The sequence below is a fragment of the Bombus terrestris genome, chromosome 7 (assembly GCF_910591885.1).
Source record: "Bombus terrestris chromosome 7, iyBomTerr1.2, whole genome shotgun sequence".
Classification (NCBI taxonomy): Eukaryota; Metazoa; Arthropoda; class Insecta; order Hymenoptera; family Apidae; genus Bombus; species Bombus terrestris.
The window spans coordinates 22,049,684-22,069,065 of NC_063275.1; the positions used below are offsets into that span (position 1 = coordinate 22,049,684).

Sequence of the window (19,382 nt, forward strand, 5' to 3'; positions counted from 1 at the left end):
AGTGATTGTCTAAAGTCTAAGGGGTAGAGAGAGCCGTTACCCTGAGTAACGATTAGATATACCCCGAATCCTCAATTTGAAGTTGTGAAACGGGGTCGCCGTAGGGGGCACGGATATTCAGGTATTGCAACGAAAACAGAATCGACGCAGACGCGAGAGCTAGCCATACTTGCTCGTCAGAATGAGTGCGTTGTGTTGAGATACCCGTCCGCTAGTGTTTACAATTTTCCTTGGCAAAACTAATCGGTGTTATGATTGCACATCGTTGGAAAATATTTATGAAAATAACGCAGTGATTATTCGATTTCCAAATTGTTTTATTCGAAATCATTCGTGATACAGATATATAAGAGGTTCAGTGTAGGTAAATACACTCAGTTGTATTTCCCTGTGTTACTTCAAACTTGTGTCTTGTTACGAAAATGGCGAATCTTACAAATCGCCGATATTCTTGTGGAAATTTTGTATATATCTATATGGATAACAAAAAGTGAAACTATTCTACGATTCTAATGTGGAAGAACTTTATTGGGGCCAAGTAAGGAAAAAATTTCGGATAGTCAAAGATGGATGCAACAATTGAGAGAGAGTGCAGTGCTTTGGGTGGCCTCTTTCAACAGATTATAACTGACATGAAGGTAAGTAACGTTAATGGTGTGACAATATTCGATATTTATTTTGCTTGAGCGCGACCGCGTTTTTTCCTGTTCATTGTTTTTTGTACGCTTTTCTACCTTTGCACAAGTAACGATGCAGGCCAAGGCGCGTTGTCGATGCAACTGTTCTTAATACATATACATATTTCGTAAATATTATGAAATCATTATGACCGAAGAGGCAACATATTCCTTCAGTTATTTCTTCTTATGGTACTTTTTAAAAATATGGTTCCATTGTCCTAATTCTGGAAACTACTCTTCGAAACCATTGAGATACTTTAATGCGATAAAACGAGGACGATAGCTAATTTACACTTGTTCTAGTTCTATAATACTGCTCCGAAATATTTTTTCATATTTCCAAGATAATAAATGTATATATTCTTTTTACTTGATGGAACTAGTAAACAACGAATATAGCGTCGAATAATATTTATAACAAAGTAAATTATATAAAATAATCCTATTTAATAAATTTCATATATAAATTTTTTATAAAGTGTTATTTAATTTTATTAAACAGCCACAAAAAATGCATGTAATATTGCAGCTATGTAACAATTCAATTTTCTTCTTCAGGTAGCTTCCTAGTTCATAAAATTATCTAATCAGAAAAGATAGGTAGGCGTATGTGATTGCATTACCCTATTAAATGTGTTGTATTTTTATGATAACATAAAAGTATCTACATCAAATGTAATAATATGTATTTGTACAATGTATAAAAATCGTATATATATAAATTATTTATATATTTCTTATTTTGCAAATAAGAAAATGTTATAAAAATTTGTTTTTAGAATGGAGCACCATTATGGGAAGATTTAATTTCAAAAGCAACCAAATTACATTCTTGTCTAAGGTAATAATTATATTTTGATTACAGTTTAATATTTATTTTATTAGTAAACTTAAGATTTGACTTTTATATTCAATAGTAATACTAATTATATTGTGCATAAAACATAAAAATAAAATTTACTGCAAGCTTGTATTTTAATTACAGATGTATTGTAAAATTTACTTTACAATAATATAATATCTCTAATTACATTAAAAATTTTTTTAGGGCTGCTATTTTAGCTATTTCTGCATATCTTGAAACCTTTCAAAAAATTGCTGATGCTGCAACTAGTGCGAGAGGTGAATTATGTCTTATTTTCTATGTTTATTATAAACAATCATATATCAATATTTGTTTGTGTCATACTTTCTTTTTTAATTTTTTATGAAATACTTTTAAATTTTAACTCTTAGTCCAATAAAATATTTGTAATTAAGGTGCAACAAAAGAAATTGGAACTGCTTTAACCCGGATATGTCTTAGACATAAAGCAGTAGAAACACGTATGAAATCATTTACTAGGTAAGTTTTCATTAAACTTTAATAATTTTTAATATTTATTTGTTAAATAAGTATTTTTTATTTACATATTCTTTTATTAGTGCTATTATGGATTGCTTGGTGTTGCCCCTTCAAGAAAAATTAGAAGATTGGAAAAAATCTTTAATAAATTTAGATAAAGAACATGCTAAAGGTTAGTATATTTAATGGTAACATATTTGAAAATGTTGAAATATACTTCAAATTCTGTTAATTTTAGAATATAAAAAAGCAAAAGCAGAATTAAGAAAGCGATCTACTGATACATTACGTTTGCAAAAGAAAAAAGCACGAAAGGGTCATCATTTACAAGGACAGTCACAAGGGCATGGAACATTATCAGGTGATATTGAATTGAATCGAATGCTAGAATCTTCAGCTGCTGTTGTTCAAGAAAAACGGTTAAGTTTAGAAGAAACGGAAAGAAAAGCCGTTCGCGCGGCTTTACTCGAAGAAAGGGGCAGATATTGTCTTCTTGCCAGATTTTTGAAACCAGTACTTGTTAGTAACATCAGTTATAATAACCGGGTAATTAATAATTTAATTTCAAATAACGCTATTAACAACATGTAAAAAACAAACATAGGATGAAGAAATTGCAATGCTAATGGAACTGACACACTTACAAGAGGTTTCTGATCAATTACAACGACATGCAGCCTCTCCACATCATTTACCTCCTGCATCAGAGCAAGTGATAACAGATATAAAAGGTTGCGATGTAACACAATGGTCACTTGCTACGCCGCCCTCAAGTCCTTCTCTGTCACTTGGGTCAAGAAAAAGTTCAATGTGTTCAATTAGTTCTTTGACTAGTAGCAGCAGTGGTTCTTGTAAAAGTCATCCAAGTCCATCTGGACACCCTTGGCACAGATCACTTTCTCAGGTGAAAATTACGGTAGCATAAACAACCGATATTACATCCTTTTTGTTCTGCTTCGTTATTATACTAAGAATGTCAATCATTTGTGCATGGCATATTAGTTTCACTATTTATGCACTAGCCGTATTTTAAGCAAGTAGTTGCTTATGGATCATAGCATGAATGCCACTTGGCATCGGCTTAGTGTGTATGTGGTAGTCGATGTTGTACTCGTTGTAGTCTGTCGGTGTCAGGCCCTCCAGCATCAACGGTATGATGACACTACGCCACTTGGTAAATGGTAGTTCCCGTGACTCTGGCTTCACTTCTCAGGACACGTTATACACACAACCAATCTCTGAACATCAGGTAAGGTTGTTAGACACTAGTTGCTTGCCACTTCATATTTTTCCTTTTTATTTGCAATATTCAATAGAGCACTGCATTCTTTGAGGTGTATGTCTTTTTTACGTTTTTGAAGTTAAACTATGTTGTTGTAGGTATCAAATGTGTCTTCTCAAACTAATCAAAATACTGGTTGTACTACAAGACCTGTAACTACTGCTACTTGGCCTGACTTGCAGGAGACATCAGTTCAGTATGATAGGCAAAATCAAAACACAATCAACGAACGGCCGCACACGATCTCTTCTGGTAAGAAAATTATTAATTAAAATATATGGTAAAGAATAACGTATAATTTATTTATAATATTACACTTATTCTTGTAGCTTATGAAAAAGGCCATCAAAGACCAGCACTCAGTGTCTACACATTCCAAGCTCCAGATAATAGTGGCTGTTGTCATAGTCAACCCGCTTCTCCAGTTTCTTCTTCCTCTTCATGTTCTTCCTCTAATCAACAAGCATCCAGAGTACAATTGCGTAGAAATAATGGTAGTCATCGCCCTCCTATACCAAACAGATGTTCCAGTTTAGAGCGACCAACAGTTCCAATAAAAAGTGAACCTCCTGGAAGTCCTAGAGGGAAACCTAAGTTACCACTTCCAGCACATTTAGCAAAAGGTCTCTATTAATCTTTATGAATTATGTTAATGTTTAGAAAATAACATATAATATTACGATATAATACAGAATTAGCAACTCATCAACTCCAGCAACCAATGTATGTGAACATGCACGAATTAGCAAATTTAGCTGCAAGCCGCGCTCAAGAGATGCAGTTACCTTTACCACCACCTCCTGCTTCATTATCAGCACCAGGAACTGAAAAGGTAAGGCAACAACATTTGACATTTTATAACTATAAGTGCTTAGCTAAATATATTTTTAGACTGAAATTACGGAAAAAGATGGTGGAAGTCAAACATCAGAATCTAGTATTGAATCTAGCAGTGGATATGGAAGTCAAACTACTATACCGCATTCTCATTCACTCCATAATCCAAGTGAGAATGCATGGAATGTACCTGGTGCTGTATCTACTTTAACGGTCCGTAGAGGATCGATGCAGCAAGTGAATAAACCTCCACCACCAACAAGACGAACGTCTACTATTATAACTGCCACATTCAATAATCCTTCAGGAGGTTCTAACGATGAACGCACTGATAATACTTGCGACGAAACTGAAAATCTTCCTCCCCCGCCAGCGTTTTTGTTAGAAGGTTCTTCACCTACAGCTAGTCCGACTCCTCAACGGTAGAATATAATTCTTTTTCATCTGTATTATGAAAGATTTCAATGTCACGTAAAACGCTAATGTAATGTAATATATATTCTATATTGCAGATCTATCTCAGTGTCGGAAACAGTAAGGACTCTTACAGAGTTACGTCATACACCTGCTAGTCCATCTCTTTTACGGAAAGCTACAGGACAAGCACAGTCGCATAACAATGCATCTGCTACATTACCGCATAATGCTGTGTTGCAAGTAACTCGATCATCTGTTGAACGTTCATGTGCAGCCATTCGTTCAGCTTCTCAAGAACGTAATTCAAATACTACACAAATAACTACTGTCAATACAGGTGTAAATATTCAAGGGCAAGGTCCGGGAGGGGTTGGCCAAAGTTTTATGGCGGTTCTCAGTGCTAAGCTCATTAACAGTACAGGTAATAATGCCACAAGTGGTAACAATACGAATAGTAGTCCCAAATCTACCAGAAAGCACTCCATTGAACAGCAGATAAGCAAAAATTCTAAAACACCATCTGGTTTTCTCGAGACTTTGAATGCTAAATTAGCGCAACAACAACAAAACTTGCAAGGAAATAATACAACGAGTAGATCCGCAAGCGTAAGACGCATAATGGGTAATCGTGTACCCATTATGGATCCTTTACAAGTCAGGGATTCTCTCATGGATCAAATACGAAAAGGTACCTCTTTAAGGAAAACCAGTGGTCCCATTAACGATCGTTCAGCACCTAAAATTTATTGAGTATTATAATACGGATGTTCGTACAAGTTCCTTTGTTATTTCTGATGCATCTGATATTTGCGACTGTTGTAACAATCGCAACACGCATTATCAAGTCTAAACAATAACGTGTTTACATCGCCAAATAAAATTGCGCTTGTCACGCGTATATATGTACCTTTACGAACGTACATTTGGTAATTGATGATCAGTTAGACTGACTTCTTTGCATTTCGGTGCACTGACGTAAAATTCAAAGAGTAAAGCAAATTGTTTACCTGAATTCGTTAATATCGTGTTTAGTTTGATTAAAATTATGTAAGAAAGGCAAGCTCTATATTAAATCCATCTTTAATTTATATTTCGCAATGCGTGTCATAATATATATAATATATACATATATATTAATTCAGTGCAAAGATAAAACGACGTGTCTTGTTTAATTAGAGAGCCCAATTTTATTATATCGTACACGTACTTTATAATTTAAAATAATAAGATTTAAATAATATATTTATAAACTAAAGTAGTATATTTACATATTATTGCAACTTTAAGTTTTAACTTAAGTTGATGTTTGATACTAATGCCTGATGCTTGCCAGTACTATGGAAAACCTGACTGACTGAATCATATTTTAGTAGCAATTTAATACTTTATATTTTAATTTAAAGAAGAAATACAAAATCTGCATATATAATTTAATATAGAGCTCGTGTCTTAATGTATTATTATTTTACATGTAGTGATTAATTTTACCTGTATTGTCTGTCTTTCATTTTCCTGTATGAAGCGCACAAACACAATTGTCATTTTTATTTCAGACTATTTTTATTTCCTACTCAGTATCGTGTTCCATGCGAGCACAGGTTCTAATAGTAGCATTTGTCAACCAATATAATACTGTTTGGTATGACAAAATTGAACGTAAATGTATGTGAGTATTACTGCCCAGGTAGAACTTAATTTTAGAATTAGTTTTTATATTGGCCCGATTCCATCGAGATTTATATCTTTAATATTTATTCAATATCGATATACAATAATATTGTATTTTCCAGACTACAGTATTACTGCATTATTTTTTTTGTTTGAACAATTCGTAAGTTAATTTTACTACACTTGAAAGTTTTTGTATTAACTTAGTGTAGATTTCTTTAGATTATACCAATTGTCTTTTACACATACCGCCTTCTTGCTAGAGAAGTGACACTTTTAAAAAATCCTTAATTTCGATATGTTTGTAAAAATTCCCCAACTGTTTTTTTTTAATAGTAAACGATATATATGAGTAATATTTTATAAAAAATTTTAGAAATCTAAGGATTATTGCTTAAATTACAACAAAATTATTAAATTGGTAAATAATTACTAAATTGTTCAATAATTAGTAATCTTCTATTTCAAAGATTCTATTTTATTTTTATTAACTGTGGATCACTTTTCTAGCAAACTGATGATAACCACTTAGTCCTAGTTTTAAAACGTATCCATATTTCGGAATACCATGGATCTGTATTTAGAATACTTCGCGATTGCAATGTCTGTCTCTTGCATATTGATTCTACATATCCGAGTTTTTGTATCACTGTGTTTTTTGACATTAGGGTAAGTATTGTACAATACTGTTTTATAATATCGATATCTACGAAGTTAGGAGAGCTGTTGAGATATGTGCATTTACTATTTACTCGAGTATTTACTGCCAACGTGTTCGACCAATATTCTCGTAAATATTGAGTCAACATTTCGTCACAGTACTTGTGTTCTGCCTGGGCAATGCTGTTCCAATATCGGTAAATATTAAAAGTAAACGTATATATGTATCTCAGATCGGCGAGAAAATTACTAGTGCGTTAATACATCATTTTTGGTGAATGTATACCTCTGCGCATATTTAACTAACTGATGAAAATTATGATCCCAGTGTAACAAAGTATTATTAATCGTATTCGTCTCGTTTTTTCTTAAGTGACCATTTGCGAATAGGATTCTATAATATCTACTACATGTACCGTGTTGTTTATTCGTACGGATAAACGGTGATGTACTAACTACAAGCAAAAAATATCTATTGAATAGAGTATAATTGAAATGTTTGGGAACGACGCCGACTGAACTGAAAACGCTACTGCCAATTTATAGACATTCAAAAATCGTTCCTTTCATTCCTGATGCAGGTGTTAGGTTTTGCATTTTACTTTAGTGAAGCGTCGCTACGGGTAGTTTCTCTAGCGAACAGTGCAAATAGTCTTATTTATTTCGAGCAAGCATTTTATCGTTTACAAATGTGGATAAATAGCTAACACATTTCCAGTGATAATGCGATTTGGTATTTAATGCTGAAGTCGAACATAGGAAATTACATAAATAACAATAAAAAAAAAAGAAGTACGAAGAAAGAAAGAAAGAGAAGAAAGATCGATAGCTTTATAACAAATATGCTCTGTAGCTGTGCAAAAAGAAAGAAAGAGAAAATGTTTCAATTCCATCAGCATTAAATGACAAACACTTAGTATGATAAATAAAAAGAGCCGTAATAATAAAATAGATAACCGTAAAATCTGCTGTAATAAAATAATATTTAATGTAGTAAAATGTTCGAGAGGTGATTGTTAATTTGTAATAATTATTTCAGTAGCAGATCAGATACAAAGAATAAATAAATAAAAGTATAACAAACAACAAACCGATATTCGCTTTTTTGCGTGTTCACTTGTCAATATACATATATATATATATATATATATATATATAATTACGAAGGAATAAATTAATCAATTTACTATACTGAAAACTTTATTCACAATATATATAAAAAAAGAGGAACTTTCCATTCCCTGATACATATATAACTAATTGCGACGATGATGTTCGTTTATGTTTTCACGTGGACTATAGCTTATCCTATGATTACTTACATATTATGTAACTGATATATTTGTAGATAAAAAAAAAAACAGAAAATGAAAAGAGTAGATTCATGTATATACCCTGCGCGAAATTAGTTCAGTTAAAAAAGGAAACAGAACATACAGTGTTATATCCTTGTAATCGAAATTTACACAATCGGTTTCAAACATTTTGCGCATAAAACACATTAAGATAGATATACTAAATCTAACCGTAAACCGAGGGATCTTCGTACGTGCATTGAATGTTCTCTTCATTGAAACAAAAGGCTCGTGCCTCGGCCAATTTGCAAGGCATACCGCTTACCATTGGTAAACCATATATATGAAACGAATCGTTCAGTGTTTGCTTCTGATCCCCGGATGCAAGAAAGTCGTTATCCTTGTTTATGATTAATGCAAAACTTCCAGCTGCAAGAACATATTTTTTTATACTGAATATACATTGTAAAACGGTGTAGGTGTTATGTGTATCGAGGTATGGTGGTTTAACTTATAAATGTGTACCCCGTCTCTTAGTACGATGAAACGTTACGTACGGTTATCTAACTGTAAACAGGAGCAATTTGGGCTTAAAGTGAACTCGACCGTGGCACGAAGACGTTGAACTTCTCGGGATGGATGTAAGTCCAGCAGCAATCTCACTTTGCGAAGTCGTCTGATTGCTACCTTAACCGCGCTACTTGCCGAACAATAAACATCGCTAATGTTTGATGGTAACTCCATACATACGGGACAAGATTGGTTTACTCCCATTGGCACTAAAGTAACATGTAACTTGAGAAACAATAATTGTACGTGTAACTGTTGTAGATTATAAAATACATTTTACTTACACGGAATATTCGTCTCGGTGATTGACGTAGTGTTCTTTATTTCAATATCTGGCTCCACCTGAAAGAAATTGTCTCTATCTATAGTTCGACGAATCTTTTTATTTTCTTCATTCGATTTTTCGTTGTTTGACAAATTTTATTTGATTAATTATTGGCAAATCGTTTGGAACGATTATAAAAGTTTGAAATGTATATAAATACCTGTACAGGTTCTTCATTCTCTATTTGTATAGTTGATACAGTTTGGTCTTCCGTTGCAAATGTCGGTGTTAAATCAGGTGATCCATTGGTAGTGATAGCCATTTCTGTTTTATCATAGGCATCCGGTTTCATATAAACTGGAATTGGTCCTTCTATTCCATCTGGCACTGCTAGTTCATGATTGACGACGAAGAAAGAGGAATTCACCGGACTGGTATTAAATTCTTTGTATTGCTTCATAGTAGATAGTTGATTTGGCGTTGTTTGTTCATCGACTGGTTCCGCGCTGCTACAAATTGAAGCGATTGTGTAATTCTGAAAGCATTTATTCTATCAATCGTTACATTTTTTTTTTTTCTAATTAAAATTGAATAGAAATCGTCTGAACTTACAGTGGATACGGTAAGCTCTTGCTGATAGTAATCGTAAAGCTTCACGTTTGCTGGCTTAAGATGATCGACAAAATACTCCTGTATTATTCTAAACGAGACGCAAGTATTTTGTCCAGTTAATTTATCAAAATAAATCGTCATAGTATCTTGGTCTTCCTCGAATCGTTTAACTTCTGTAATTTATGAATAGATTTCAATTAATATCGTATTATTATCCGTTAATTCGATTTGTAAGAAGAAAGAGAGTGAATTTACTTGAAGATGGATCTAATAACAAGTGAAGACTCGCTCGATCAGGCACGTAACCACTTATCATTCCAATTTCTAGCAAAGCCATGTTACTTTCCTCATCTGCCAGCTTATATCGAGCACAGATTGTAATTTCTTGTAACGAGCATTCGTTTCCATGACTAACGGAACGAGCTCTTACCGAAAGATCAAAAGCATCCGAACCGGTACTATGCGGGACATTATATTTAAGATTGCTCTAAAATTGAAACGCAATGTCTATATAATTTGTAACGAAAAAGAAATTGTAAGTAAATAATTATTTACAGAATTCCTAGCAAAGTTCCTGTATTCCTGAATAAAGATAAAGACATTTACTTTACCTGTACTAAAACACACCCTTTGCCTTGAGCAAATATTTCTACGATAGTTGGTAAAACAGATAAACGAATTTGCTTAAGAATCATACGATTTTCGTTATGCAATTTGTAGACATAATCCACTTCCTTAGCAGTGACAAGAACAGACAAATCGATATTTCTATGTTGTACACTCATAGCATATTTCGTAAGAGCCTCCAGTCCAACGACCGTGTCTTGAGTGGACGTAAATCCACCTTCGGCGTTTCTTTGCTTTGATATCCAGCGAACGGCTTTCAAGGCTTCAATCAAATGTCCATCACCTAATTTCAGTAAGGTAAGAATGACATATGCAGTCATTTCGATGCTTAGACCGATCGAAGGCTTAGTTTTATCCTCCCACCAAACTAGATTCTATAACGTAAAAGGATCAAGTATTAAGAATAATAAAATCGTAATTATAGATATATTTTAACTAAGTATCAAATAAAAAAGAAAAAAAATTTAGAGATAAGATATATTTCCTGATCGATTATATATGTTCATTCTCACTTTGTAGCGTGTAGCGAGATTCATCAAAGACGTCATGCTGGAATTGGCCTTTGGATCCCCCAATAATGCTAACGCGTATGTAGTGAGAACCGTAGTGTGTAGATTATTGTGACCACTAGCTGTTCCCTTTTCCAAACAACTCTTGGCATTATTAACAACAGACGATGACAAAGGAACGCCAGATTCGAGCAAAGAAATTAGGATGTATGCTGTTATTCCCGATGACGAGCCATCGTATTCTTCAAGGCCGCCCTAAAGTAAAACTTGTTGCAATTTATTGAGATATTCGAACAGTTGAAAATTTGGCGAACCTTCATCTGTTTGTGAAACACAGTGCCTATTACGGGGAAACAACCATTTTCCAATTGTTGCGATGTGATCCAGCTAACAGATAGCTTAAGATCCTGTTCGTCGATATGAATCAAGGTTGCAGCCTGAGCATATGATTTTAATACGAATGCAGTCAGCCATATAGAGCTTTCACTACTTCCAAACGCAGAATAAGAACCATCCACATGTCTGTACGTTAGCTCTCTCTGGTATCCTAAGTTCAATATATAATAAAAACGGTTAATACTACTTTAACTGATCAATAAAAAATAGAAGGTTTTTCTTTCAATTTTATAAAACAAATTTCAATCAAGTACATTAATTGTTTCTGCTAAAAAATATTCCTCTTTCTGAAAAATATGTAACGATACCTTTTTCCATATTCCTAATCGCTTTCGCACGAAGTTCAGGGTTATCGATTCCGATCACATCCAGATATTTAATCACGTGAATATTTGGAACAAACAGTACCATATTTTGTTCACCGCAACCTTTTGGTAATTGTACGAGTTTATCTAAATTTTCGAGTGCCGGACCTAAGATGTCTCCTATCAAATTTAAATACGCTCTCCCGCTATCCGGTACCGCATCTTCAGGCAATGTCAATTCCCACATGAACGCGGAATCATCGCTGAAATCCATCGGGCAAATCAACGTAGATTTCGTTTCTTCCATGGGGAAACCTTCGGGTAGAATTAGAATCGGTTTCATGATTACGTCCCTTAAACATGAATAGATCAGACATTACGTTCCTTAAATATGAATAGATTAGTTATTTGTTTATTATTAATTTCTATTTCTTATTTTTTTGTATCGTTAAAATTTATTCTTACTTTCTATTAGGAAATTTCTTTTTTTTTGTTTTACTATTTTACTGTACGAGCTATTTATTTATTCTTAATTACCGCGTAAATACCACAGTTTCTGGTCCGCATGGTTCAGGAAAATCAGTGTCTATGAAAGCGGCAACTGTTACGTTAACTTCTCCGATTACTCGTGGTTTCAAAATGTACTGATAGACAATACTGTCTCGTGGTTTTACACAGAACGAGGCGATCGAATTCGACGAATGCAAATCAATTCCTTCTACCTCTTCCATTTTAATTTTTACCTGTATATTAATAAGCGAAACAAATTATTAAATACATGGATACGAATTTCGTGTTACATGGATTATGGAGTTGGGAAAATTATTTGAGATAAAATGTAATTTCGGTAGACGGTGTACGTCTAAAACCAGTCTATTAGAAAGTATATTTAAAAATACGAAATTTCATGCATAAGAGAATTCATATCTTTTAGTACTTAAAAATTTATTTGTTATAACAGTGGCAGATTCAAAAGGATTGAGGGCAGTAGCGCGGTCGCCTGTCCTCTCCCCAAGACTAATAAAATATAAAAATATTATGTCACAGTTTGAAAAACTAGTTAGATATGGTACAAGATAGAAATATTAAAATAAAAATTACAAGCAGATTTATATCTTGTAAAATAAGGTTCAAAAATGTACTTATATATGTACTTTTACACCTTTTGTTACTTCTTCCTCAGAAAGGCTTCTGGATCCGCCACTGTGTTATACAGGAATTTATAACGATGCACTTACAGGTAAACTGTGATGCATGTAATTGAAAAGGGACACTTTGAAACGCATTATTTCTCCACGTTTTATGCTGTACGGTAAACTATAATCCAGGAAGAACAATTGGAATGCTGTTATAGTGGTCGGAGGGGCTATTCCAAGACCGTGAACCGGCGAAATACATGTTGTATATCCAACCCAATCGGTGATGGTGTGTGGAAGTGTACGTTCTATCGTTACTTTGCCCTCTTTTCTATGAAAAATAATTAAATATATAGTTATAATAATAAATCTGATCGAATCTTGATTGTGATCAACAAGTAACGTATTTATCACAACACATATAAGAAAGATTGTTGGCACTCTTGAAATATTTAATACGCTTTTAAAATTTTATGTATTTCAATATATTTTCATATTGAAAATATATTTCAATCATACCCAGTAGGCACCAATTCCCACAACCATGTTTCAGGAAAATATGATCTAAGTGTAGCCGTCTGAGCCGGATTTTGGTCAACATATTCTACTCCTGGATCCATGGCCGCAGCAGCAACAGCATCTGTTATTGGACAAGTTAAAAATTTCATTGTTTTTATACTTAGTCACTTTCTTCCATAAAGAAGTTTTGCAAGCATGAAGCGTGAAACTTTGAATTTAAAATCCACTAGTTTTGCGAATGCATAGGTTTTCTTTGCAATCGTCAGCTTGAACGAACGATCGAAGAACGTCTTTTGTTTATTCTAGTTCTGTAAATATACATATATGTATATCTCATCGATTCGTACAAGCTTACATTCCATTTCTTTTCTTTTATTTGCACACACATTACACATGCCAAGTAAATGGAATTTTTTAAAAACTGGTTCTATCTTCTGAAACTGATATCTTTATGTTCGTAAAAAACTGAAGGGAAACGATGGCATTGCGTACCTTTCGTACTTTGTTACACGAGATTAAATTCGTTAGTAATAAGAAAGATTAACAAAGACTCGCCAGAATGGAAGGACTTGAGAGAAGACACATGGGAGGCAAGAAACATGTCTGTGTGTTCCATGTACATCCACGGGCATGGTCGTGTTTGTAATACGAGATCGCTCATTACAATCACTCCAAAGTCCTATGAAAATCAAGATCGAATCGTTTAGAGTGTCTGGAGGTTAAAGGGATGAACGCATACGCAAAAAATCTTACGACAAAAGCTTGTACAGCGTCCACATAGTTAACCCTTTTGTTGTATATTACGTTGTATTTCGTGTTTCTCCTTTTTCGCAATTCGGTAAATCCTGGAAAATGATTGATCTCTTCGTTCGTCCCTTCTGATGCCATTGCTGCACGATTCAAATTTAATATTACAAATTACGTCAATAATTATATCAAAGTTATAAATAATTCAAAGACGTACATTTGCAATGAATTGCCGATAGAAAATGTGGCTCTGGAGTTGGATGAAATTTTCTCAACTGGTCGAACGTTTGAGTGGCACTGATCAGATTGGATTTCGATTTACCCAAAAATAGGGTCGATTTATCTACTGCAGAGATTCCACAAAGCGATCCAGGAGCAGCTTCGACGTGATACTGAGTCGCCGATCCTGGTGTTTGAACATCAGTATGCCATGCGGTTTTTACTTTGTTCTCAAAACAGTGGCCAACTTCTATCGTGTAAGTTGTTGCGACAATTTCACCATCTGATCGTACGTAATAAAGTAGCAATTCCGAAACTGGAGCCATGCTTGGCGTTACTTTAACGCTTAATGGGAATCTAAAAAATATGTATATATTTTTTAGTTGAAAGCTAACGAATTATCGATGACACAATTTAGAAATAATAGTATAAAAATATTAGAAAAATTTACCTGTGTACTATAGCTGTCTGCTCCGTTTTGTTAGCAAAAGATTCAATAGAACCCAATAAATTGTGAAATTCAAAATAATTCAACACCGTATCCCGATTAGGTTTGTGCTTTACGTGTCCGTATATTAAAATACCTCCCTTGGAATTGATCGAATAATGGAAAGAAATGGATTCACTCATGTTAGGTGGTGTCGTATACATAACGTTAAAGGAATACTTTTCGCCACACGTGATCGGTTGATTTCCCCGAGCTACCGTTAAGTAACTATCGGACGGAGAATACCAAGGATTCACGGTGGTAGATGCTGATGGTTGATTCATGAAAACCTGAAATAAATCGTATATGAGACCAACATTTATGAGAAATTAAAGTCTGACTGTTTATAAACATAAGAAGTTATTAGGATTGATAAGTATTTAACGATAGTTAGTAGCAATATTAATAAGTTACTATTAATGTTACTTACTTTCCAACGTTGGTCTGGTGGATAATAAGTTGTCGGATAATCAACGGCGGTGGCGACAAAACTTAACAAAACGATATTTTTATGTTGCGGTGGTACGACAAAATCGACGAAACCATCAGGGGATGACATAAAATCACGACATTCTACAACATCTTTCTCCCATTCGATTTTTCCACGTACTTTTAGGCAAATTTGAATTTTTTCGTTCGGAGCAGGCGTGTCGTCGTGTCGCAAAACTCGTAACTATCATAAAAAGATACGATTTAAATAAGGTAATTATTACCACAGACAGATTAAAAATTATATTCGAGTAACATAAGCATGAGATAAAAATTCACTTTTCCATGATAAGGTAAACCGAACTTGAAGTATTTAGGTGTATAATTCTCGTATTCTAATTTCAGTGCTTCGTGCATCACCACGGTTCTGCTAATCGTAGTTTCTACTACACCAGTCCCGGCTTCTGTGAATTCAGCTATGAGAACGATATTGTTCGGATCCATTTTCCAATGCGCCAAACCAAGAACCGTCCCAGAAAGAACAAATTCGGTGCAACCATCCGGTTTATCGAGCTAAAATATTTATTTCGTCTTTGATATACCTTTCCACTTCGATAATCAAAATGAATACGATAGAAGAAATGTATGACCCGTTTGATGCAAAAGTGGTATACGTCGATCTTTTGCCTGTTTGCTTTAGCTGCAAATCTCGAGAACAGGTATATATTCGTTAGTTTCTTGGTGGATGGCGGAATAAGCCTTAAGACAATCGTCCTTATGGAACTCTTACTCTGTTCCTCGTTATTCGGTAACCAGCAATTTTTGACTCACACCACTTTCGCATTAAACGGTTCGTATATACGTACTTCCGTTTCGTAACGTATCGCCGGAAGATTGGGCAATCTTCTCCAACTTGGTGTTTGCGGAGTTAACTTCAGCAATAGATTACCTTTCACAGGTTTGCCGTAACTATATCTGTAATGTTATTTAATTTTAATATATAATACGATTTAGGTATTAATGTAATAGCTTAGCAACGTTGTTCATAATATTTGAAATTTTATAGTAAAGATACGATAACAATACTTGACACAGATGTTCCAAGTCACGTTCTCCACATCCGCAAGAATATATTTTGGTGAATTGATGGTTATTTGAAATTTTGGCAGAACGTATTTCTCTACTTCAAATTGAGTAGTGTGAATCAACTTAGAATACTCTCTTTCTTTCATTACTTGTATGTTCCACGTTCCCTGTTACATAAATTACACGTAGGGTTTATATAAAATTATTTAAGCATAGAGAAAACCATCATATTCTTATTTTTCTTATCTAACAAAATAGCAACTTTGTCTTTAGTCTTTGAAACAATTATTTTCTCGTTTAGTCGATCTGTTCTTTCTATCTTTTGATTCGAAGTATTCGGTTCTTTCTAACTTTCTCTTTAACTTGATTGCATTTAATTATTTTCTCCATAGACGTTTCGATTTTACCAAGGTTGGTTCCGGAGACAAAGGAAACGTCAACTGAGCCATCCCGTTCTCCGTGCTTACGTTCGTCCATTGCGCTACTCTCACTAACGATGGATTTTCGATCCATACTTCTGGAATCTGCGAGCAACGAAAATTTCGAAACATATCCAAAGTAACGATGAAACGATAACTTCGGGCAAGCAATAGAAATCTAACGAAAAATTTGAAACCAAGTAATTTCTCACCGATTTTTGCGACGGTTTTAAATCACGCATAAGCATAAGAATTCTGATTTTAACGTCTTGGCCGGGCTTGTAGGTCGGTTTATCGGTTTCTACGAAGGTGATCAAAGAATCATCCTCGATCTCTACGGTTGATTCCGATACCACGACGTAATCGGGATACTTGTCGAATTTGATTTTTAATCGGAGACTTGCGCTTCTGGAAACAGTCTGCGGTACTGCTAAGTGCAGGCATGTTTCTGTACCTAAAAAAGGGAAACAGTCATTGATATATATATAATTCGTAGATAACATCAAGAAAGAAAGTTTGGGATTGAACTGGTGCTTATCATTTTTAATATTAAGCTTGAAAATGTTATTTTCCATGTTAGCTTGCAACATCGAAGCGATCGTCTTCGTCCGACATAAATGCATTCGCGCGAAAGAATACCCTTAATCGTTAAATTGCTATACCAAGAAAGGCTACAAACAATTAGCTGCTTAATTACACGTGGATTTAGATAATCGTTGTTCCTACGGTTGCCCATACGAGCTTTAAAAAACATTTGATACTAAAGTTTTCTCGATAATAATAGGATTAAATTTGTTCATCCCGTATATAATAATATAAACGGGTTTCTCATGTATATATTCTAGCGATTGCTTATTTCCTCTCGAGAGAGGGAATCGGCCAATTCAGTCCCCCCGCAGGAAGCGACAATTTCAATTTACGATTTGTTTAAAGAGTCCGATACGAGATGAAAACATCTACAGAGATAAGGGAGAAAATGAAAAGCAAGAGGATAGGACAAGAATTTCTTAAAAGTCGAAACTTTGATTATTTTCTAGTTCCTACTTCATTTTTTCGCGTAGCTAGACAATTGTAAATTAACTACAAAATAACCAGTTGTTCAAAATATTCTTTTAACATTGAAACATTCTTTCGAATATCATCTTTCCCCTTAAGCAGTAAAAACGTAGAATTTGGAACGATCTTTATTAGTAACATCTTTATCTTCTATGTTACTGTACACCTAAGCACTCTTGCATCCTGATAGTTTTATGTTTACTCGTTATCGCAACAAAGATTACGCAAAATTGAGTAAAATTCATTAACAGTAATTTTAATTGAAGAATTGCGTGTTTAAAGTTTAAAATCAAAATCAGTAATCATTTAACGCAATGGTATTTCTATATTAACGATTCGTCAACTTTTTGTTAAATTAATAAATAATATAAATTCGTATAAATTAATATAAATTGATGAGATACGTCTTGCAAATTTCATATATAGTTTATGTATGCCATTGACGGAGGTCGCTTATCGAAATGATACCGATGATCTTGAGCGCATACATAATATGTATAATGTACATACACAATGTGATGTCAAAGGTCTAGATTGTATCTCAAAGAACTGTGAATTTATTCTCGCAGTACAATAAAGACGGGTATATATACAAATTACAAACATCTATCAAGACAACTAACGATGTAACGCGTGAATAATCTTTTAATAATTGTTAATTTAAAATTTTAAAAATTGAACTTCGTTCCTTCGTATGGCAAGAATCTTTTCAGTAACTAGTAATGGCGTGCACGTAATTCTTCGAAGGTTATCGTTACTCCTGCGATATTCTTTGGTTTGCAGTTCTTCTTTCAATTACAAGTGTATTTACCTGTTTTTACAACGGCGCTAGTACGAGCCAATACTTGATTTTCTATCGTGGGCACTAGCTCGAGAAGAACATGAGCCGGTAGTTCCAAATTATGTAAAGACAAACAGCCGCTTTCGGTTTCGCCGGCTAATAATCTTTTCGGTGCCATAAACACATATCCCCTAAAAACAAAATAGAGCTAGCACAAATGCAAAATAATATGCTTTATTTTTCTAACTTTATTTTTCGTCTCGTTCTGCAACCTCTGCAGCGCATACGTATGTTCAACGACGTAATATTACATCGATCGAATTTATATACGTTAAAGATTATCGGCATACCACTGTGTATTACCAAATATCGTAACTAAGTAAGAAAGTTGATATCTTTTTAGAAATCGAGCTTGGAGATCCTATCAAACAATACCACAATTTTTCTCCTAAATATTATGTATTAAATATGTTTTTCATTTATACTTTATTTATATTCTATCTATCTTCTTCCTATCTTTCCTCTATGTATTATCTAGTCTTTACGAAAATTATACGCGCAATTAGTTAGTACTTCAAGACGGCATATTCTTCTCGTAAAGTTATCGACGTCTAACACGTCCATCGAGACATTGTCGTGATCGATAATCTGATCTTTATCTCGAATTTGAATTCATAGAATTTAATCGGCTACAATTACCGATTTGGAGTCGACGTAGTTTCGCAGTAGCGTGAAATTCCCACGGAATAAACAAACAGCACCAAAAACACCAATTTACCCATCGTACGTATCTCGTATAGTCACACTGTTTCTAACATTTAGTTTCGACAAACTATATTCGCGAACATGCTTAACGCTTATTCAAGACCTAGCTTGTTCGTCCATTAAATGGCAAGTATCGTTTCCTGTACGATAAAGACGCAAAGAACGTTTAACAATGCGTTAATATATGTACGTAGCTCTGCGCCGTACGCAGACTGAAAGCACGATATTCGTTCGGTCCCTCTTATTAACCCCCTGAATCTGTAAGGAGAA

The 19,382-nt window shown here is 34.1% G+C and overlaps 2 protein-coding genes across 4 annotated transcripts; one reads left to right on the forward strand and one right to left on the reverse strand.

The window, feature by feature from the left end:
* Positions 1-5: 5 nt before the first annotated feature.
* On the forward strand, positions 6-11,271 carry LOC100644258 (protein MTSS 2). 3 transcript variants are annotated; one of them, XM_048407388.1, is made up of 14 exons: positions 6-638; positions 1,460-1,521; positions 1,729-1,802; positions 1,941-2,025; positions 2,106-2,197; positions 2,264-2,544; positions 2,630-2,929; positions 3,146-3,274; positions 3,406-3,559; positions 3,637-3,930; positions 4,000-4,139; positions 4,199-4,566; positions 4,657-7,086; positions 10,419-11,271. In XM_048407388.1, the coding sequence occupies exons 1-13, from the start codon at positions 567-569 to the stop codon at positions 5,309-5,311; spliced, it is 2,706 nt and encodes a 901-aa protein (XP_048263345.1). In that variant the 5' UTR covers positions 6-566; the 3' UTR covers positions 5,312-7,086; positions 10,419-11,271. The 3 variants fall into 3 exon arrangements, with proteins under 3 accessions (XP_048263345.1, XP_048263346.1, XP_048263347.1); XM_048407389.1 differs by having other exon boundaries at positions 3,490-3,559; XM_048407390.1 differs by lacking the exon at positions 3,146-3,274.
* LOC100644444 (pregnancy zone protein) lies at positions 8,072-19,343 on the reverse strand. The gene is made up of 25 exons (XM_003396840.4): positions 19,047-19,343; positions 18,378-18,538; positions 16,723-16,964; positions 16,499-16,615; positions 16,092-16,258; positions 15,872-15,980; positions 15,345-15,578; positions 15,007-15,249; positions 14,541-14,866; positions 14,088-14,446; positions 13,877-14,013; positions 13,679-13,802; positions 13,124-13,244; positions 12,707-12,935; positions 12,006-12,211; positions 11,472-11,821; positions 11,082-11,314; positions 10,771-11,022; positions 10,243-10,632; positions 9,887-10,118; positions 9,632-9,804; positions 9,240-9,554; positions 9,039-9,096; positions 8,742-8,963; positions 8,072-8,613 (listed from the first exon to the last, which is right to left on the reverse strand). Exons 1-25 carry the CDS (start codon positions 19,127-19,129, stop codon positions 8,411-8,413), a joined length of 5,286 nt encoding a protein of 1,761 aa, XP_003396888.2. The 5' UTR covers positions 19,130-19,343; the 3' UTR covers positions 8,072-8,410.
* Between the last annotated feature and the right edge of the window lie 39 nt (positions 19,344-19,382).